Below are 23,673 nucleotides of genomic sequence, written 5' to 3' on the forward strand. Positions count from 1 at the left end.
GCTGTTGGAGATCCACCTTCCAACAGTATATTTCCCACCATGGTTCAACACACCTTCCTCTAATAGTGCTCTGCTCTAGTCCTCTGTGATGAGCAGGAGGTCCTTGACGGGTAATATGTAAATAGCGTTATGTGGAGATTATTATCATTATGGACACACTGTTGAGCTGGAAAATGCTCTGTTATTTGGGGTATTGTACTATGTCTGTATGCACCAAATGAACCCAAATGAATGAGAGTATAGATAGAGTGCAGTCTTATATTTGTATTTGTTTTTAAAACGTATAATACTATTATATTAATTATCATTTTAATTTTAATGATATCAATTTAACCTGACATCATCCGCCCTTATTTTATCCTAAACTCTCCAGGAGAGCAGCTACGGATTAGTCACATTCTGTTTGTGTGTTTACTTGGCTCCCAGCATCAAAACGCACTGTGTTGTGTTTTTAACGAATCTCTACAAACCTCCCCAAAGCACAATGTATAATGTTTCATAATGCACTGAGACGCCAGCTTTAACAGAGAAAGTTCAGTCGCGTTCGGGCTCGGCTCCAGAACCGGCGGAGTCTGAAATATTCGAGAAGAGGGTGCAGACGGGTCCTGAAAAAGCTCCATAAGCATCAGGGATGAAATGGTGTTTTCTCTCTAATACAGCTAAATTATGGCTCATCTCATGAGTTTGGCACTGTGCGGATGCTGGATTTCTCTGTCGTGGAAAAGCAGAAACACGAACACTTTGCCTAACCACAGTGCATCTCAATGCAGGCTGCTGCAATCACGCCGGCCCCATGCTGCGTGTTCACTGACGGGGGAGATTGGGCTGAAAGCTGGCAGCAGAATGACAGGAGAATGATTGGGAACATCTACACTGACAGTCCTTGCAAATGTTTGTGTGTATATTTTAGAGCAGCCATGGACTCTGTGGCACTTTGGATAGCTCTTCTCTACTGAAAACCCTTTTCACATGACTCCGGTGGTCCAGTGGGCTAAAAATAAGCTTTAGTGAATACTACTGAAAAGACTAAGATTAGACCCTCACACCGTGCACTTATTCAAACCATGACATCAACAGCACTAAGTATGACTTGTTGTGGACATTGGCGCTTTGATGCCCATCCCCTCAATGTTCATGATGTTCATGATTTTAATCCAATGCACTTTTCATATAATTCAGGAAATGTTTCATTACCATTTGCTAGCTCTCTGGTCTGTTTGTGCACTGGGGGAAAAGGTTTCATTGTTTATACACAGCCCTGGCTCAGAAAATGGAAAACAAACTCAGGCTCAGGTGTCTCCCAGAGCCACAGCTGAGAAATGGCATTTGGAGGAGTTTGGTTGGTGGAGAAATGTCAGAATGTTGAAAAGCTTGAAACAATATGAGGATACTGCTTAATTCGTTTTCTATAGGTGGGTAATATTGACTTATGTTTGCTATTACATTATTTAAGGAGACACTGACTCCAGATTCAGGAGACTGTTAATGGCATGAAAGTAAACATACACGGAAAGTGCTACAAAACTACACAGCTTGAGTTATAAAGGAGTTTCTGTGGTAATTAAAACAGTGAAAACTTAGAGGCAATTAAACGTCAACCACGAACAAGCTGTTTCACCTTAAAAGATCCTGAGCTTTTACATCAACACAAACATATTCCAAATACCCCCCCTAAAGAGTCACTAAGTTTACCCATACAGTAGATCCAGCCAGGGACATTACCTTCCTCACAGTTTTCTCCTTTGTAGCCAGGGTTGCATATACAGGTCCCCACTATGCATGTCCCGTGTCCACTACAGGTCACATCGATGCACTGGTTGGTTGGAACATCACACTCTGACCCTTTCCAGCCGCTGTGGCACATACAGCGGCCTTTCAGATACTGACCATTCCCGCTGCACAGCACTGGACAGGAAGCTGAGGGTGGGAAAATACATAAAAACACCCTGAATGTGGCTTCTCAAGTACAGCTTTAACTAAACCAAAGTCTGTCCTAGAATTCAGGCATTTTTACTTTATAAGCTAATTCTGTATGAATTAATATTACATGCATTATGTGTTAAAGCTTCACCGAGACATCCCCATTGTATATTTAATGAGTTTCACAGCATAATCCCCAGGTTACCCAATCTTACACCACTGACCACACTGTAGAAGACCACAATCCATTGTTTACACACACTGAAAACAGACTGTTCAATGTATTTATTCAGAGCTCTAGTACAGACGGGCAGTTTAATGAGATATGTGGGAGAATGTCTAGCAAATATTCACAAAGAAACATGCGCCAGAGTGTCACAGTGGCAAGCGGACAAAGAGAAGAGCAGCTAAACAGGTGATAAAGTGAGGGAAAACAAAGAAGTATGAGTCAGAGTGTAGAAAGAAAAAAATAGCGATGGACCTCTTACCTCTGCCGCAGTCTGGTCCTCTGAAGCCCAGGAAACAGTGGCAGGTTCCAGCTATGCAGTCGCCATTACCAAAACAGTTACTGGGACAGTCATCAATCGAGTCTGAAATAAAATAAACAGGAACAAAAACACAGTGTCTGTCAGAGGAGCTCACAATATCCATCAATAGTCTTCTTTCCTTTAGAGACACTTTCTGCAGCAAAACTTTTCTTTTTCTCGCAGGAGTGGCCAGCCTTGCTTCTCTAACTGAAAACAAAGACTTCGTCTAGACACACACTGTACAGTGTGTCCATTATGTTGGTTCTTCTTATAATTATCTTATAATTAGCATGTCCAATGCAGAGTGTCAGGTAGAGAGGTGTAGCACTTGTCTGTAGAGCAGTGGAAGTACAGGAGTGTTTTGACCCTGTGGGGATTAGTTAGAGCTGGTTTTCTCATCCAGATCTAATCCTCCAGAATGATGCAATCAAATCCTTTCAGAAATGTTCCAACATCTGATGTAGAAGATGTTACTGCAGCTTCAAAATGGGACAAGCAACCTATAAACAACTTCAGCAGAAATGTTGCATGAACAGGTGACAAAGAGAGAGAGAGAGATATCTGATTGGCCCAGAACTCCTATACTGATGCATCCCTACTGAGATAGGTGGATCCATATAGTATGCATACTGATATAGGAGTTAATATTCAGCTCAATCTCTAACTGTCCAAACATATAGTGAATACAGCGATGCATTCAGACACATCTATTTCACATCAGATCACAGCTGGATGTGATGACAGAGATGGAGTTGTTGCGTGCTGGGCAAAAAGCACCACAATTATAAGAGTTCAGCATGAGCCACTTATCAAGAACATGTCTGCAGCATACACACACACACACACACACACACACACACACACACACACACACCGCTAGTTATTTGATCAGGTGTTTTTTCCAAGCTTGAGATGCTCTGCATAATACTAACACTCTATGAGATGATTCTATGATTCTATGAGTTCACATCTGCGCAAAAAAGCAGAGTCATGTCGGGGGCCATCCTCACCGGCCAGAATTTAAAAAGCAGACGAGGCAGTGAATTAAATACGAAACAGTGCTGAAAATTATTCCTCCTCTCTTGCTGCCTGGGGGACCGCAGGAACTCCTATTGGGCCAGGAACTGTCCTGACAAAGCCGCTTTTGTATGAAAGAAAAAGGGCACGAAACATGAACCTCCTCACAGTCCTCTGTCCTTCCTCAGGAGAGCGAATTACTGCAATGGATGCCGCATAGAGAAAAAGAGGGAGAAAAAAGGAGGGGGGAAATGGGACTCTCAAAGTGAGTCAAAGTGTGTGTTTTCTTCATTCTTCAGCCACAGTTTTAGTTTAGTAATGTGAAAAATAGAGGTTACAGGGTTGGTTGTTCCCCCTGGTGTGTGCAAGGCCTATCAATATTTTGGTGGTGTGTTTGATAGCCTCCAACCACTGGTTCTAACTACAAGGCCCAGCTTCTATCACAAAAGCCTAGGACCACAGGGAGTTCAGTATGTGCTGGCAGTAAAACTGCACAATATGGTTAAAATACAGCACTGTGCGAAAAGTTAGAAATCACCCAGGACTTCCCCAAAATGGAGCTTAAAAAAAGGGACTCCCAACAACACTGCAAGACCCGCTGCACAAAATGAATATATAAATAAGGAAGTAAATAAAAACACAATAAAATTAATTAAAACACCATATTACATAAACATTTCTAGCTTCACTTTTGCTTCAGAGCTAAAAATCTGAACTTCAGACCTTGAAATCTGTAACTTGAATTACCAGGATTAATTTTAATAAAAATAAAGGCTACTAAATAACCAGAATTTATATTTATTTGTGTCTGTGAGCATTTCTATTAACTACTCTTTCTTCTTATTTGTCTTGTATTAAAAAAGGCATAACTTGTACTTGACTGGACATGAGTTATGTTTTTTTATTATTTATTATATTTTGTGATTGCACAGAACTGTACTATACTGCTGCTGATCACAGAAACTGCACTATGTAACTTTTGGAGAAGGGTAGGAACACCTACTCTACATATAACAGAAGCAGTGCAGATTTAAATGCAGGAGTAGTCAGTATTAATGGGTTAATAAGGTGTGTATAGAGATGTAAGCTTCTGGGCCTTTGCCATTTTAAAAACACTAGAGAACTACAAGTATGCAGACTTTATTCCCTTTTCGCTTTCCGTATTCAAACTCAGGGAACGGTGTGATCCTAGTGAACAGGCATGTGGCATTCCAACAACTCACTCCAGCTCTGCAATCTGCCAACACCCCGCAGTCGCTCCCCTGCAGCACACACACTCACACACACTTCAACCACACGCCTGTCTGTCTGTCAGCAAGAGTGATGTACACTCCTCATAACCCACCCAGCCCTCACTTTCCAGCCCTGATCTTCTCCCCCGAACTCTCACGTCTGATAAAATCTCCCACGACTGATGGTGGGTGACGATGGGCAGAAACAGTCTTTTTCCATGTTTTACTCCGGGAGAAAAAGAAGGGGGAGTACAGTCTATATTTCTGCCGCCTTCTCCCACTCCCCAGTGACACGAAGAGGAATGAGCCGTCAAATACGCGCCGGGTCACAAACCCGTGAAGAACATATAACATGCCTGGCCCTAACACACATTTTTCTAGTCATGAACCTGTTTTGTTACTGATCAGGCCAATGGACTTGGACAGCCAGGGTCAGGGGAGAGATTACTGCCATGGCCTCTGACATACAGGTTTTATTCCCACACACACATGCGCATGCACATGCACACACACACTCACCACATTCAGTGTGGGGGTGTATGTCGACAAATGAGACTGCTGAGGATGGAGCACCTCATCCTTTAAAGAGATATAAGGATTTTAACAATAAAGAAGAGATCCAGTTACCTACCCATGGCCAAACTTCTCAACGGTTGCCAGATTGGGCAAGCTTTACATAGCACTGACACAGACACTAATCACCCTATTGCACTTTTTAGACAGTGTACTATTTGCAGTTTCAGTTCAAAATCATGAACTACTGAGCTGCAATCATGTTGTTGCAATCAAAACTTTGGAGAATGTTGTATTTTTATTTCTCATGTTTCTGATTGGGAAGTGAAGAGGGTGTGATTCTTTGAGAGGAGTATGGTACTGCTGTGGTTGTGGGTTTGCTTGGTTTATTGTTAACGTTAACGTTCATCAGGTCCAGACAAAATATATTCTTTGACACATGTGGCTATTATAATGGGGGATTTGAGTTGATGATACAAGAGGATTTAATAATATTTATATGAATATATTAGGTGTAATATAACTGTAGTTAAAACTTCAATCATTCTCCCATACTTTTAGCATTTGATGGCACACTATATTAATGATGACAATTGTCATTTTATTCAACAAAAATAATCTAAACATTAAATAGTTAGAAAATGGTTATGAGTTCCATCGAGTAAAACATGCTGCAAAAGCCTGTGCATTAATTTGTTCTGTTCTTGGGGCTAATGTTGTACCTACATCTGAGGTTCTGGTTTAGATGATTTAAAGATGGTGATTTGATTTTAGTGATCATGAACTCAGTGTATACCTACTTCATTTTTTTTTTTTTTTTAAAATAAAGACTACATTTATAAGGTTTATAAATGGTTTAAAAATCTGTTCATTACATGGTTATTAATTAAATTCTAACTACCTTAAATGTCATTAATAATCATTTGTTACACCAATATAAAACGGGAAACAACAACCTCTTTTTAGTGAAAGTGTCAGGAAACTACGCTGAGACTTTAGAATGTGAATTTAGTCATTTCACATGTTAAGGTGCACCACATTATCATCAGTGTCTATAAATACATTCTAATTTAAGGGTAATTTATTATTAAACTTGGTTGTTAACGAGATAAATTTATTAAAAAATGTGCCGAAACTGACAGGTAGCGTCGACTGTTGGAGAACACAAAGTAAGGTAAATATCCAGAGATCTGAGGTTTAACAGTGTAGATGGATGTGGGTTCACTATTTGACAAAAAGCAGGTCCCTGTTCCACTTTTTATCTGTGTTATAAATGATCATTAATGACTTTTAATGCATTTACACCCTAAAAAATAACCTTTATAAGTGGTACCTTCTTTTGAATCATATTTTTAATACTATGAAACAGTCTTCAAAAAATAAGAGCAGGAAAATGTTTGAGTATTGAATTACAGTTACACGTCACACACAAAAAAAAACCACTTTAAAACATATTTGTGCACCTAATAAAATCACATATATATTTATGCTTATTCATGAACTGGCTCCCTGCCCAGGGTTTTTTCCTGCCTTGTGTCCAGTGATTGAAAATATAGCGATGAATAGGTAACCAAACTTGAATGGACGCATGGTAGTTTACTAATTTCTTTGCCAATAGCATAATGTATCATATCTTCTACCAATTCATGGAGTACTTCAAGATGAAGTGTAGTTTCATCAGAATCATATTGGAATAGTTAAGTGATATGTGAACCTCTCTAATAAGGCAGGACAGATAAAGTCAGCTCTTTGGCCCGGTCTGTACACACACTGTGACAATCTTGACCTTGAGCACGCTTGCTGTATTTAGGTTACGAGTGCAGGCCTGCGGTGTCCTATAATAATATCATCACTGCACTGACAACTGCCGCCCTGACTTCTAAGTCACTCTGGAAGGGAGCATCTGCTAAATGAATAAATGTAAAAGTGGATGTAAAACCTTTTAATCCCAGAGTGCTCGAGGATCATCTAAGGCCTGTATGCTAAAAACTGGCACAGAGTGATTCCTTCTGAAGGACATCGTTCAGCTGACCCACTTTATTACTTCCCTCCGTTCTCCTCGCCGTCTTTCCCCCCACTTTATCGCAACTTCCCTCTCTCTTCTCTATCTTCACCATCTCTCTTTTTCACACCTTCTCTTCCCTCCTGTCTCTCACTCCCCACCTACTTTATCTCCCTATCTCCTCTGACTTCTGCTCCTCCTCTCACTCTCAGAGAGAATCATAATGAAGTCTTCTTTCAAATCAACTGGGACTGTTCTGCCACACACACACAGCCATATGCAAAAGTTTGGTTGCCCTTCTACATCAAAATCTTAGCTGTGGGTGGGCCACCAGACAGCAGGGACCGCCCATGCAGATGCCCAGCCAACCTGGATGTAGCAGACATGAGCTAAAGAGGACATGTCACGCCCTCATTTCACATCCAACTCCAGGCCACTCTTATATGTAGCTTTCACAGCTGGATGTTTGGTGGACTGGAATAACAGCCTGTGTTTTAACAGCCTTAAGAATGCCATTTAAATATCAGCAAGGACAAACCAAATGCAACAAAATGTCTTATTTATGATCTATTTAATTCAAATCGTTGTACAGCAGGACAATTTGCAATAGAAAGGCACACTGGGACCTGATATAAGTCTAGTTGCCTTTCTCTAGTGTTTGCTATGAGATTTATCTTTTATCTTGCTCTATCCGGCTAGTAAACACACAAGGTCATGCCATGTGATGATACAATGACCAAGACAAAAAGAAACCACCCAGACGTTGGTCATGGTGCAGTCTATATAATGACAGGCATGAATAAAACCACAGGCCACAGCTTTAAAACATGGTCTACATTTGCACGCTTGTACACAAGAGAAGAAGACTGCTGTGAGAGAATATAAAGATCCTGAACATTTCTTTCAGCTCCCTATTGTTAATGCTCTTATTCTCAATATAACTGTATTTAAAAACGAAGAGTATTCCTAAGGATAGTTTAAAAAAACAAGACCATCCAAACCCTGAAAGTCATTCTTTGTACATTTTTAGACTCCATAGCCCTAACCCGGTCCATGAGGTGCTTGGTTTTATTTAATTTAGCAGAGACAAACTGCAAGTGCCCAGTGGGACTGGCACCCCTTGGCTCCTCATCCTTGTGTTCTCTAAAATAAATGTGGGGCCAGCCCTGTGACTGGAGAGACTTGAAGTGTCTGCTATTTATTTTAAAGAATAAAAAAGCAGACACTTCAGATTGGTTCTGACTCTGAGTAAATGTTTTGTTTTATTTTTTTTTTTAAATATGTCCCATTAAAACACATTTCCTTTACACAGACACTAATGTCATGGTTGTGATTAGTTTCCATTTATGTGTCGACCTACCCTCTAAGACCTTGAATACTCAGTCTCACGTAAATCCTAAGCACCATTTAGTGTGGTAATAACACTTAACAAGTGTTATGGCAAATACATGTGAATTTAATAGAGGGGTGAATAGGTGAATGGAAGTTGAAGGGAAAATAACTTGACTTTCAAAGTTTTTCAGGTGTAAACACTTGAATTGTTTCAGGTGTAAACCAGTGGACACTCGAGGAGAACACATTTTTATTTTTTTTACGGGGTCTTAGATTCTCCTCTGGCCAGGGACGAGGGTCCTGGTGTCCGTCTGTCTGTCCGTCTGTCTACCGATGGGGTCAAGGCTGCTCCAGCAGTTGTACTTAGGACATGCTACCATTGATCGATGGGCTTCTGCACTCCACCTCCTCCCCCAAACCTGTCCTTCTCTGCCTGTCTGTCACAGATGGACCATGGCCCAGGAGCTTTTAATTAAAGAGCATGTGAGAACAGCTCCCAGCTGCCACCTCAGAGAAAGCCGACACCTCGTGCCGACTCTCGCCCCCCGTGCTCACCCTCCACAGTCCTCCTCTTCTCCCCCCCAGCCCTCCTCTTCCTTCTCCAGCCCACCCACCCCACGCACTCCTGCTAATCAAAGTCGCTTTTAGCAAACATAAGAGAGAGGACAAAACGAACAAACGCTCTCCATCGGTGGGAGGGAAGGGGGAGGCCAGATGTCGGCAGCTGGGCTGCGGCATCACCGCCGCGTGTGCCAAGGCTGAAAGGAGCAGAGCTTTTTCTTTCATCAGTGAGAACTAAATGCAAACTGGAAGTAATAATGACCAATAATGGCCCAGGCAGGGGGCAGGAAAAGGGGGGGTGCAATCAGAAGGCTTTGAATCTGGTCAGCCTGTGTTGTATGCAAATGGCTTGCCCCCCAAATGGAAAACAGACCCTCGAACATTAAGGGCAGCATTAGTAGCCATCAGTGGAGGAATACCAGGATGTTATAGAGCATTACCCTCCATCTTTCTCATTCAAATCTACTTTGATTGCTGTGTAGTGGCCTGAGCTGCTTGAGGCAGCACTGATCAGTGCTGAAGACCAGCAGGTCATGAGTTGATAAGTAGCAGGGTGCGCCTTCAAATTCTGCCATTTTCTTTGGCTGGGGAAGAAATTAAGTCTCTTATTCCAAAACAATGACTGAAAACAGCTTCCTGGTTATCACTGAATGAACAAGATGAACCACCCAGAGGAGACAACTCTATGAGATTTGACTAAAAGAAGGGAAACTGTTGTATTCTTACATGTGGCAGTCAACAGAAATTAATAATGAACATTCCAGGATTTCAGTAAAAATTAAGGGGTAATACACTATCACTAGCATCAAAATCACCACTTTTAAATCATCAAGCCCAAAACTCACACATACGTTTGAATGCAATATTATCCCCAACAACACAGAACCAATCAATGCTTTTGCAGTGCTTTTTTCTTGATGAAGCTCATAAAGAATGCAGTGATAAATGAATTCTTTTTACTTGCCACTTTCAAACTACTTAATTATTAGTTAAATAAAATGACAACAAAAATAAGTCATTTTTAATACTACACAACAAAAAAAAAAGAAAAAAAAATCTAAGAATATATTATAATTTTGAATTACAGTTATATGTTAAACAAAAAAAACATTAAAAGCAACATTCACAATTTAATCAAAAAACACTTTTTGTAAAAATTCTGAGGATGTTTCCTCCTCATTTGCTAACTCTCCAGTCTGTTTGTGTGCTCTAAACCGGTCTAATGTGTTTACGGAGCTCCAGTGTCTGTAAATGGTTTAAAAAAAAAAAAAACGGTCTCGGCCCAATATTCCAGGCTTTCCTCTCTTTCTGCTCACAACACAGAAAAAGCACCTGGGTTTTTTTAGACAACCAACAGAGATCCAAACTTTAAATAGAGGGAACTGAGTTGAGGATGTTGCTCTATGCTCCTGTTGCATAGGTGGGTAATACTGACTTCTTTTTGCTGTTTTGACTCATATACGGTGGAACTGAAGCCAAATTCAGGAGGGCACTAAATGCATCAAAACTAAACAACTCGAATTACAAATTGCAAATGAGTTTCTGTGGTAATTCACACAGTGAATAAAAACTTACAAACAAGCTAAACCTCAGCCACCAACAAACAACAGTGGTTTTCTTACTTAAACACACCGCTCCACCTTAAAAGACACCAATTTTCTAAAGGTAAACAAACCAGAGAGAACAGTATTTCCTCAAAATTGTAGACATTCCCTGTCAAACTTATTTGTACACCTAATACCTAAAAAATATAAGCAACTGGTCAAAACACACTTTAGATCTAACACTGCTCATTATAGACACCTTAGAAAACAGGATTTGTGTAATGTGCAACCAGAACTGATTAAGATTCCTAGGCCTACATCATGGATTACTGTCTTACAGTGGAGCACTTGCAGAGCTGAATACCCTGACTTCAGCAATGCTACATGATTAACCCTGCAGTCCAGCAGGCCAGTCCATTAGAGGAATGGCTCTCTCAAAAATGCTAATGTAGCTAACAAGGAATATAGATGATATCTGCAGAAGATATCTGCTGAAGTAGTTTTTACATGACATATCAAATGGTAATGCCTTTCACTCTATTATAACAATGGAATTGGAGTAAAACACTCTTCATAGTAATTGCTGAATTAGGATAAGGATGGGGAAAATGAGAATGAGGCACAGGAAATTAGGAATGCAGATTATGATGATGGTAATTCAACAACATTTCGGTAGCAGTATAAATCCAGTTTTGGTAATATACAGTATGTCCCATTAGTTCACAAGCAGTAATCCAGAAACACCAAATTTACAGTTACAGCGCTCAGTGTTACTCACCTATAGCTGTGGTCAGGAAGGACACTTGCTCCGTCTCCTTGCCATCGTTGTACACTGCAAGGTGCCAGATGCCCGAGTCCATGTACTGGATGAAGCCTGTGTCGTGGCTGCTGAGAGGCATGAGGCTCCGGGGCTGGGTCAGAGCCGGTGGTCCCTCTAGCCCATGAACCCCCTGAGCCAGCAGCCGCCGGCCATCCAGCAGCTCCACAAAGTCAAACTGGAAACAGGTCAGAGAGAGGGTTATCAAAGATGTACATCAGGATGAGACTGCATTCACCCCAGGAAGGTGCACTGCAGTAGTAGGTGCACTACAGGTTCGTCAGAGTGATGAACTCTCAAATAGAGGGTTCTGTAAGAGATATAGTTGGAACGGCCTCGTATTTGGGAGCTACTATTTTTTTTTTTTTTTTTTTCGTTTTATTCAGCAAATTTATCTGAAGGTACCAGGTCAACAAATGGCTAGGATTCCTAAACTGTAACTGATGTAACAGATGCAAATGTCCTGGTGTCCTCCTTACAACAAAATGAACTGACTAATTATAGAACAAACCATTTTAAACAGCAATAATGGAATATTCTACACAAAAGCATATCCTTTCTCTTATATATTGATCTAAGCCTTGGAGTAATTTCCAGTAATATAATAACACTGCTTTTATGATACAAATCAATAAGGCGAAGTTGAGAAGCTCAGCGTTCAATACAAAAATTAGGTGTCCGTTTGTATCAGACTCTTTACACTGTGGATTGTCTGTGGATGTGGATAATAGACTATGCCACAAAATAAAAAGGAAATCCAGTGAACAGCAGTCCACACCGCTGATATAACCTTTCAGCAGCTTATTTGTCCTTATGAAAGATAAACAACCATTGATTGGCTTGTTCATAAACAGACAAGCATTTCAAACCATTCAGTGATCAATAGCTTTAGCCCCTACCAATTCGGAATGTGAAATAGGACTTAAGCCAAATTGAGCTGGATTAGTTTCGTCTGGGGTGGCACTGGAGTTGAAGTGGTCTCTGATGAGATACGAGATTTTAATCCAGTATGAAACTGCAGTTTTCCAAGTCTGATAATAACTGTAAAAAAGTGTGCATTGTCTTCTATAAGTGTTAAACTTGTTTTCCTGTTAAATGGACCTTGTAAACATTAGATAGTGCTTGTGAATACATTCAGGTTTTGACAATTCAATTCAGTTGGTCTATGGTAATTTGGGGAATGGTGCTAATTAACTAATGAAGCCCCATAGAAAGTAGTTTAATCCCTTACAATTTAGGATCACTTGGACTGTGAAAATTAGGGAATGCAGCCAATACTAACACATGGAGATATGAAAGAGAGATACGGAGGAAGCACCCTGAAAATGTGTAAAGGCAGAAGGTGGTCATAATGAATAAAGAACATCTGATATTATTATAAATTGGTAACGTGTCTGTGTTATTTCCCATCAGAGAAATTCTAGCTTTTCCCTGATAAGTGTATATAATACTGACTTTCAAGTAAGTATAGATGATCTCAGAGTTTTGCACACCACTGCAAAACACTGTTCTGAAACACATTTCATGAAAGTTCAAACAGGGTTTTAGATAAACTTTTTCAGCCTGAAAGCAAAGTTAAAGAACACTCCACCTGTGTGTGCGAGGGAGGAAGACCTCTCCTCCCATAGATCCCCACCAAGGCGTCTTTACTGAGGGACACGTTGAACTTGAGGTACATGGGGTGGTCGATGAACACCTGTGACCTCCAAAAGATTCCAGGTGGTATCTGCTGAGAGACCTTGCGACCCACGTCAATCTCGCCCATGTCTATGAAGCTGTCATCCGGGAACAAGCTGTCCAGTTTACCTGTGTTACAGAGCAGGAGAATATCAATCTATCAGCAGCAGGACTTATTAACTGCCAGACTGCACAATATATCATTTGTTAATTACTATCACAGTATTGACATGTTCAGTACTAATGCTGTAGAGGACTGCAATATGCAAATGACCTCCACATCCAAGCACTTAATTGCTGAGAATTTTGTGGGTGGTGCGATAAATCATGGAAAGGTTGGGATCTATCTTGATAAAAACAAAAAAAATGCTTAGGCAAATTATCCTGTTCAATTTTCTTACTTTTATTAGTTAAAATTTTTCATCTGTAAACCTATACAAATTAATAATATTAATATGTATTAATATTAAATATTACAATGTTGATACTTTGTCCTTGATGAATCAATACCACAGATAAACTCAAAATATTGAGATATTGGATATTGTATATTCTCAATAATTGTTTATATATTATGTATAGTATGATGTATAATATATATATACATATATATATATATACATACAGGGTGGGCCATTTATATTGATACACCTTAATAAAATGGGAATGGTTGGTGATATTAACTTCCTGTTTGTGGCACATTAGTATATGAGAGGGGGAAACTTTTCAAGATGGTTACCATTTTGATGTTGGCCATTTTGGATCCAATTTTACTGTGCCACAAACAGGAAGTTAATATTACCAACCATTCCCATTTTATTAAGGTGTATCCATATAAATGGCCCACCCTGTATAAACCATATCATTATAACCACCTCTTTGTTTCTATGCTGCACTGACCACAGGAGCACTCTGAAGCTCCACAATTACAGACCGGGTTCCATCTGTTGATTTGTATACCGTGTTTGCCCATTTTACCCTGTTCTGCAATGGTCAGGACCCGCACAGGACCACCACAGAGCTTTGGGTGGTGGATCATTCTCAGCGCTACAGTGACACTGATGTGGTTGTGGTGTGTGTTAAACTGGTACACGAGTAGATCAGACACAGCAGTGCTGCTGGAGATTTTAAACCCCTCAGTCTCACTGCTGGACTGAGAACAGTACACCAACGAAAAATATTCAGCCGACAGTACCCTGTGTCCACTGATGAAGGACTAGACGATGATCAGATGAGCTACTGTCTACTATGACTTTACATCTGCAAAGTTTACCAATGAAGTAGGTGTGTCTAAACATCTAAAGAAGATGTGTCTAAACTGTTCTGTAGACAGTGAGTGGAAACAGTGTTTAAAACTCCTGCATAAGCTGATGTGTCTGATCCACTCTTCCCAGCACAACACACACTAACACACCACCACAACGTCAGTGTCACGGCAGCGCTGAGAATGATCTGCTACTCAATACCTCCTCTCGTGGCCCTGTGGGTGTCCTGACCATCGAATGACAGGGTGAAAGGGGGGAAATAAAGTATACAGAGCACAAATAGATTATAGTCTGTAACTATAAAACTACATAATGTAAAGTCAGTAGAACTCAGAAAATGGACAGTGAGTGCAGAAAGAAGGACGTGTTAATAACATTATGACTGATTGGTGTATCCCCAAATACATTGTAATAAAACTGCAATATGATATTTTGCTGTTCTTGTTCAGCCTTCGGAGAGATTAGTGGAGCGTCCATCTCCCACTGGACTTTCCTTCTGGTCCCACCAACTGTAAAGCTGTACTCAGTTAGTAAAGTGCAAACCCTGGTCTCATTCTAAATGAACAGACTGGATCTGTGTGTGCAGAAATGCTGCTTGCACCCCCTTCTTCATCGGACCCCACGGAAATGGCAACATCTGCTAGGCCGTGTACATGGGCCAATTTCTGCGGTGATGGCGACGAAAGCAGACATCCCTGCAAACAGAGCCCCGAGGACTTTTAGTCAGTCGGCACCACGGGCGGCTCTCGCACGCCACGGCAGATGGCAGCCCCTCAAAAAAGTCCATCATTTGCAATGTGTTAGATCTGGAGAGACAAGGCACGCTCTCCTGCCTTCCAATTTACCGCCTTGGATAATGCGTCAACACATCAGCCCCAATTACACGTCCAATGATATTTCGCCAAGCAGCTCTCCACTCATTGTAAGCTTGATGCTTTCAAAAGTACAGTAGTGACAAAAAGGGTGGAAAAAAAATCTTTTTCTGTCTTTGTCGCATTATCTGTGTGATATTCCTCTACAGTGACAATTTTTGGAGGAGTAGCCAACTCCTCCTACTCGTAGGAACATTGGGGTGACATTGAGACCGAAAGGGACACACGTTTCTTAAGAAAATAAGTAACTATGCTCAGCACCAGCATGACACTGGACCTATTGGCTATGTTTCTAGTGACAACTGTGCTCTGTAAGGCCGAATTAAAAACCCCAGTCTATTGATTTCCCTTCAGCAACAGCTGTCACTCAGGCAGGCACAGGCTAGCAGTGTCTCTCTCTCTCTCCCCGCTGTCCGCTAAATGAAAAAGGATGACTCTGTGACTCATCTATATGGTAATAGTGGTGATCTCCCACCTTTCTCCAAAGTCCGATGGCAAATCGAAAAAGCTAAATCTGAACTCCCGTTTTGTTTCGAGAGCCGAGGAGAACAAACTTTCCTGACTGCGCAGCTTTTTGGCTCTACCACCGGGGGGATAACACAAGCTGCCAAAAAAACTCCAGACTAGTTTGGTAGATGAAAGGAAGGCATGCCTTCTTTGGATGGAACACAAGTTCTAATCCTCCCCGAGCCCCTGGATACCCGCGCCCTAAAGCTGCACCATCCCTTCCTCCAGGAACAAATAATGCCCTTCCACTTCCCCAGCAACTTTCATTGGATTACAATGCAGATCTCCCAGCAAGCCGCCAAGACTGGTCACAGCATGGAGCTGGATGACAAATAATCCTGGATCTGGTTAAGTCTTTGAAAAATCAAAACTAAGACGTTATAACACTGGCCTGTGATGAGCCAAGTCAGTGGGAATCTGGGGGAAAAAAAGAACTCCATTTTGGATCGTGCGACCGGATTTGAGCCCATGAAGGACAGTTCAAAGGGCTGCGAAGAAAGTTTAGGGTGGGAGGTTAAGTTTGGGAAGGCTAATGATTTCAAACTAGTAGGTCTTTGGCTTTCAGAACGTATGTATGTTTATGATGATGATTTTAAGAGGAATTATCGCTTTCAGTGTTATTTAATCACTCCCATGATGTGCAGGTAACAGATATTTCCCATAAGAATTCACAATGCCAGTTTGATACATGAACAGGTGGCAATGAGAAGTGGATTTATAGAGCCACTGTGTCTAATAAACAGGCTAGTTTTAATAATGTCTACAAGCATCTGTATCAGTATTAGCAATTACAATTTATGTGACATCTTTTGGTGTTTTACACAATGATTATGAGTAGGTTTTCTTTGTTATTTGGGAATGAATGGGTTCTTATAGAACCAGTGAGTAGAACAGAATGTGGTTTATTGTCTTTGTAAAAGACAAATATAATCTGCTTTTTGACTGTCTCTATTATAAAGCTTTGCAGCAGCAAGTCAAATGGATTATAAAATACAACTGACAATCATACAACTACATAAGCTTAAATATAAGAAGCATTAGCACAGAATAGCATTTAGCAGAAAACTTAAAATGACTTAATAATAATTTTAAAAAATGCCATAGACATGCATTTTGAAGCCTAAGATACAATATCAATACTCATAGGAAAAAGCAAATGCATCCCTGGACAAATGACAGGTTTTGTAGATTTTCTAAATGAAAATAAGTACATATTCTACACAGAGATTATATTTCACATGTTTTAATGCACAGTTACTGTTTCGCAAAATTTACAAAATTAACATGGCATGTACAAATGCGCCCTGTGAAGGACTGGCGTCCCCTCCAGGGTGTATTCCCGCCTTGCGCCCGATGATTCCAGGTAGGCTCTGGACCCCCCGCGACCCTTAATTGGATAAGCGGTTACAGATAATGGATGGATGGATGGATGTACAAATGCTATTTTTTAAACTTTTTAAAAGTTCTATAAAAGAAAAATAAATAAAATAAAAAATAAAAATAAAAATCAACAAAACATCACATGACTGGGGGTGTTCAAATTTTGCAAATAACTATGTTTTCTCATGACTGCCCTGGTAACATAGTCCTGACAAACTTACCTTTATGTTTTCTCAGTTGAAGCAGATACTGTATTAAATATCACTAATCTTTCTATTTCTAATCAATAATATTAATACGTACCGTCATCCTTGCCTCTCCGGTCTGGGAGCTCCAGGCCAGTGTTGCCCAGTGGAGGGATGCCCAGATCTGTGGGTAAAGACAGGCCGCTGGTGTTGTCCTCTGCTAGCTGATACATCTGCCTCTGCATTGGCTGCAAGTGCCAGTTCAACCCAAACAGATGCATGGCTGCAACACAAAAACACAAACACACGGGGTTAACAACACTGCAACCTGTGGCTGATCCTGCTGCACTCTGCTGGGACCAGCAATGAGTGAAATCATTTTAAAGGTAATCAGATTTAAACCTCTGTTGGTGTGTTGAGCAGCTGTGTAAGTGTGTTTAAGTATCTGTTTAAGAGTGAATCCTGTGTGAAGACAATGAACTCATTCCGTTACGCCCCATACAGTGCATAGGATTGAAAGTGCACATCACTGCAGCTTTATGGCGCCCAGTAATGACATAGCTGTGCAGTAAACCTGCATAAATGGAATTCCACAACAAGCACAACCAGCCTCCGCCATCGCAACATTGGTACTATGTTTTATTTTCTGCACGTTGTCACGTCATTATTGGACTAATATCTTTGTATGTGTGCATGTGTGTAGTTCATTGCTGCTGCTGGAACATTATTTCCAAAATGGTTATCCGCCGATCAATAAAAACAAGCAACATTTTACCATTTTACTGTCAATTTAAGTAGCAATATTTTATTCCACTGGCTAATCCATCATGACATTTTTACACAATGAAAAGAACCCTAACACCATATATAAGAAATGTCACTATTCTGACTATAATAGAGTACAAGTTAAAATGAGGCGATCTAATCTAGGGCATCATGGTGGCACAGCAGGAAGTCTTACTGTCTCACTGTCCTACAGCTTCAGTGTCCTTTGGTTGAGGGTTCAAACTTTTCCTGGGGTCAGTGTCTGTGAGGAGTGTGGTGTGTTCTCCCTGTGTTTGTATGGGTTTCCTCTATGTGCTCCGATTTCCTCCCACACTCCAAAAACACATACTGGTAAAAAGTGCAACAATGTATGTGGCTCTGTGAGTGACTTGGGGAGTGTGTGATGCCCTGTGTTGTACTTTACTGAGTTCCTACCCTGAACTAAATAAAGTGGTAAGAAAATGAATGAATGAATAAATGAATGAATAATTGAACCTAATGCAAAAGTGGTATGAGTCAACAACATTTCAGCTGAAATCTCATGTCTGTTCCTCGGCCGCTGAAAGCAATTCTGTGTTTTAAGAAAAATACCATTCGTCTTATCTGTGAATTCTCTTTTTTTACCATCAGCTAAAACACATTGTAAATTTCACTAACTCAACTTTAGGAGGAACAAACAAAAAGAGTTTGCTTAATAGAGTTTACATGCTGACAGAGCACTGGCAAAAAGCCAAAAGAGCTGTAAATCCCCCCTCCACCCCGCAACCCCTGCAACTCCCCCAACCCTCTGGGGCAAAAAGAAGAGTTGTAACTACCAGCAGACAGAAGAGCCAAAGCCCCTGGGGTAGCTCTATTCTTCTCATCCCAATTACCTTACTAATAACCTCCCCTCAGCACCCCCACAAAGCAGCAGAGACAAGGAAACCATCAAGTCAGCAGGAAGGGAACACAGGCGTGGATGAATGTGTGCGCGCAACCAGAAGCCACGCCGATATTTCACAAGGTCAACAAAAGGAGCAACCTCAGGGACGAGCGGCAATGGAGCCGGAGACTGAGGAGGAGGGGCCCACCATGATGGATCACCAGACAGAGAATAGACACAACCAGCTTAGCCCGGCAAAAGCCCATCCCAGATCCCTTTGGTCAGCAACAAAAAAAAAAACAAACAAAAAAAACAAGCCAAAGCAAGGCATTCGGGCCTTTCTTATCGGGCCCTACTGGAGTTTCTTAGCTCCTGGTGTAACTGTCCAGGGAAGGCCATAAGAAAGTGTGAAATTAGAAGACCAGCAAAGGGTACAGGCTTATGGATTGTGCCGGAATTAAGCCAACACATGTCCTTGTGTGTTCTTTTAAACCTCTCACATTTCATCATCCAGATTTTCATTCATCAGCCCACAATTGGCTTCAAGTTACCTGAACACCTTCCTCTGCTGCTCTCTCTTTGACAACCTGTAGTGACAATCTTGAGGCGAAATTAGTTTTCCGCTCCACTCAATATCAGAGCAAAGAGAGAATGTATTTGTTTTGCGCCGCAGCAAATATCTTGTCTTGACAAAGGTGAAAGAGGGCCTAAACGAATGATTTATTCTGGTGTCACAGCATTTGTACTAACAGAAACGAATGGTGGAGCTGCTGTAATTCTGCAATGCTCAAATCAATCTTGATTTGCGTGTGACAGGGCACTCAAACGATTATGTTCTGTGGTTTTTAAGATGAAAGAGAAAGAGGAACAAAAAAGACAGCGGGAAGGGTACATGCTTCTGGCTAAAGGCTTCACGGAAACAATTTGTTTGAAGAGTTCTGTCTCAAGACACAATGCCCATAAAGCACATACCTGCTTAAAAAACATTTTGATCTTCAGCTTCTGTAAACAAGTTTACAACCTAAAGGTACAGACAAACAGAATGTGAAAGTTTCTACTGCTATGCTTTATAGGTCATAAAGGGGTCTGTTTTAGAAGGGTCCTGGTTCTATATTCCGTAGTCCTGAAGTATGTAACCAAACAAAAGTATCCTTTTTTTCAAATTGTATAAATAAACACCAAGCATGAGTTCCATTTCCAGCTGCCTCTGAAAATCTTTGAAGAGATTTGAAGAGGCATGCAGCCCTAACACTTCGCCTCACCCACTTACCCACCAGCAAAATGGCTGTGCAAGGGAAATAAACAAACCCACCAATGTCAGTGTTTTCTACTTTAAAAATGACAATAACCGTAGTATTTTTAGTTTAATGTAGTTGCATTATAGTATATACCTAGTAATATTAGTGATATGATGTCCTAAATTTAGCAAATAAGTCCAGCAACGAGTTTGCATTGAGCACTGCTCATCTGATATCACTATGGATGGACGGAGCGGACGGAGCGGACTACTGATGACATGTCAGACTCATGTCAGGGTTGTAACTCAGTTCTAAGATGCAAGATGCCACTCACAAACAAGGGAAAGTGTTAAAAATAAGAACTGGGAATGGGCCCATCTAGAACCCCGCTAGAGTGGTATACCGAGGAGGATCTTTCAGGGAATCCTCAGCCTTCCATTAATGTGCAGAAGGCAGGCAGGGTCTGGTAGTAACATAGTGTCATTAATAATGAATCCAAATGAAAGAAGCTTCACTGAGCTGAGACTGATTGGTTAGCAGTGTTGTTTACTGAAGGGGAACCTTCTCACACTTCCCTTCCACTTCCCAAAGAAAACAAAGAATTTGCGTAACTCGCCTCATCGAGCCCTTGCTATGAGATCCACTAGGCCTTCTTTAGATGCTGTAAAATCAATGATCCCTAAGACTGTGCAGAGATGTGCTTGCCTTGGCGTCAGCATTAGCCTCAAATTGGCAGTTTAAAAGGGCCTAACGCTGAGCTGACAGACTGCAGATCAAACTAGTGGTGATAAATGGAAAAGCACAGCTTCACTCCCCAGTGCGCACACGTCCATTAATTACAGTCATATTAGATAGCTACACCCTGCTTTAATTCTTACCATTCACAGACTGCTGGAGAATCTGGTCCAAAAAATGATGAGGCTTTTGATGGAGGCTGCCATAGAGGCTGGAAGTGCTGCGCCCTGGCTTACTGAATCAATAGCTATTTGGGAAATTGCTCTGGTGCATTTTACTGATTGCATTCCAGCAGATTTCGGCATTCCCGTTGACGAGCGTGGATCTCTGTGCTATGTTCTTTTTTTTTTTCTGTGAGTAAGTAAACATGCAGTGGAGAGAAGAAGTCAAGACTGTCTTGTGAGACAATAAAAATGCAAACGATCAGGTCGCTCCACACAACTGGAGCTGACTACTGCAGAGCACTTTAAGACAGATGGCAGGATTTGTCAAGCTTGGGTAGTGCATTCCTCTCTCTTTCTCCCTCTCGCTCTTTCATTCTCCTCTCAATTTCTCATTCTCTATCTCATTGATTTGTGGCTCGATGTCAACAGGAAAAAAGTTGAGTGCTGGCAAAAGTAAGGCGCATGAGCACTGGGCTAGACAGCCACATCAAACTGCGGCGGGGGGCCTGCATGTCGTTCCACGCGTCACAGTAATCACTCCACTATAGGGTTCCCCGGCCGGCCTCCCATCTCTCAGTGAAAGGAAAATGACTAGGCAGCCCACCCTCATCCCCCAACCCATTCTCGCCGTAACCCATCAACATTATCATTTCATTCAGGCCAGCCCCTGGTATCTACACTATGCAGAATGCATAGGGCGAGTCCAGAAAAATGGCTTACGGAACATGTCTCCCACCTGCCCAACCTTCACCACTGTCCAGACTCCTGGCTCTTCCTCCACTGCGGTCCTCAGGCTCTCTGAATGGGCTTCAAAGCAAAGCCAGGTGACAGAACGGATGTGGGTTTTAACGAGGCTCCTCCTGGCATGGAAAATGTTGTGGAGATACATAATGACCATGGAAATGTCGACCATTTGAAACTGTAGGTTAAGCCCAGGCATTATGTGATTTATTTATTTTTTTGCTGCTCCCTGTCTTGGCAATGGAACACAGCAGAGTGGCACGCGCCAATTAGCGAGCGAACACTGGAGCAAACTGCTCCTGTCGTCCAGAGAGAAGGCGAGAGCCATTACCACACGGTTTGTGCCAGCACTCCTGTTCTACAGCCCTGTGTTCCCTTTCAACAAGAATGTCCAGCATCAAAACACACCCTCATTCCTCAGGGTTCCTCAAGAAAAACAATTAAATAATAATAATAATTTTTATTATAAAATCAAAGAAGGACAACATTATCCACATTAGATATTGAACACAGGATTGTTTCACAGTTTTTACTGATTTGTGTTATTAGTGCATTCAAGTAAATGCATTAATTAATGAAACGAGAAACAACCATTTGGAGAGCCATATGTCAGCATGGTTTCAGGCCAATTGTCCCCAGCCAACAGTTTCTGGAAAGCACTGTTCAAAGATGGTGGAAGGTAGATAACTCTAATCATATAAACCTGATCCAAAACTGAAGGAATAGTCAACAGTATATTTACATAAATAGTCCTACTACTTAACTGGTCATCAAAGAACAATGGGAGCATTTTGGGCCTTAATTGGAAAGTGCTTTATTGTAAGCTTCACCTCTAGATAGTACTGTTGGATGCTGCTTTCTGTTGTTGTTATACATAGCAAGAGTATTTTCATGGTGCTTTAGTGTAGTTTTACAGCTTACAACTGACCAATTAAGTACTGAGACCAAAGTAGTGACCACTTGCTTCAGTGCCTTACAACCATGCAGTACACCAACAAGTACATAGTTAGCCATTTCAGGACAAAGATAGTAGGCAAACTGAGAAGCTAACTCTACCTCATGACTGTAATCAAAATAAACAAAATAAGTACTCTATGGATGATTGTACTCCAACTAGTTTCGTTGGGGCTATGGGAAGGAGCAGTGTCTTATTTTAAAGGTAGGGGCCGCTGTGGCCTAATCATTAGAGAAGATGGCTAGGGAAGAAAGCTCACTGATTTCCCACCCTCAACAGATTGGAAAACTGTAAGCAAAAGTATTCATAATGGCAAGTCAAAAAAACAAACAAACAAAAAAAACCTGAATGGAAGAATATGTACTCTACCCACAATTCACAAACAAAAGTTGTGTTTTCACTGCCTTTCACTGCCACAGATAAGTTAAATAATTATAAAATCACATTTAGATTTAATTTATGTTGTAATTGTTGTAGGACCATGGGCTGATATGTGGTCAGTTGACTAGAATGTGGAACCTCAACATTCAGATATGAATCCTAACCCACAACCAGAAAGAATGACAGTAAATTTAGTCTCGGCTGTTGTAAAGTCCTCGGGTATTAGTGCGTTCAACAGGTTTGGCCGTTCAAGGCTAAAAACCCATTCTGTCCTAGTAAAGCCTTTATTGTAGTGATGCGATGATGATGTCATTGCGGAGGGACTCTACACATGGATGATCTGAAGTTAATCGATTAGAACACGGAACCCCGAAACACAAGAAAGATTAAGAAAAATAACAGGTGCAGCCAAGGCGAGAATGGACCTGTCATGAGCAAAGACCAGTCACTGGCCATCCATCAGAGAATGGACGGCACACAC

General features: G+C 41.2%; 1 protein-coding gene across 7 annotated transcripts in view; it reads right to left on the minus strand.

Moving 5' to 3' along the window:
* The window catches only part of tenm4 (teneurin transmembrane protein 4), a 240,273-nt gene that overhangs the window by 98,494 nt on the left and 118,106 nt on the right, over nt 1-23,673 (minus strand). For all 7 annotated transcript variants that reach the window (XM_066665730.1, XM_066665721.1, XM_066665712.1 and 4 more), the window contains 5 exons: nt 17,470-17,634; nt 13,057-13,271; nt 11,427-11,643; nt 2,409-2,510; nt 1,723-1,917 (listed from right to left, as the gene is read on the minus strand). In XM_066665730.1, coding sequence (XP_066521827.1) covers nt 1,723-1,917; nt 2,409-2,510; nt 11,427-11,643; nt 13,057-13,271; nt 17,470-17,634 — 894 coding nt within the window. The remainder of the gene's footprint in view (nt 1-1,722; nt 1,918-2,408; nt 2,511-11,426; nt 11,644-13,056; nt 13,272-17,469; nt 17,635-23,673) is intronic.

The sequence above is a fragment of the Hoplias malabaricus genome, chromosome 1 (genome assembly GCF_029633855.1).
Source record: "Hoplias malabaricus isolate fHopMal1 chromosome 1, fHopMal1.hap1, whole genome shotgun sequence".
NCBI lineage: Eukaryota > Metazoa > Chordata > Actinopteri > Characiformes > Erythrinidae > Hoplias > Hoplias malabaricus.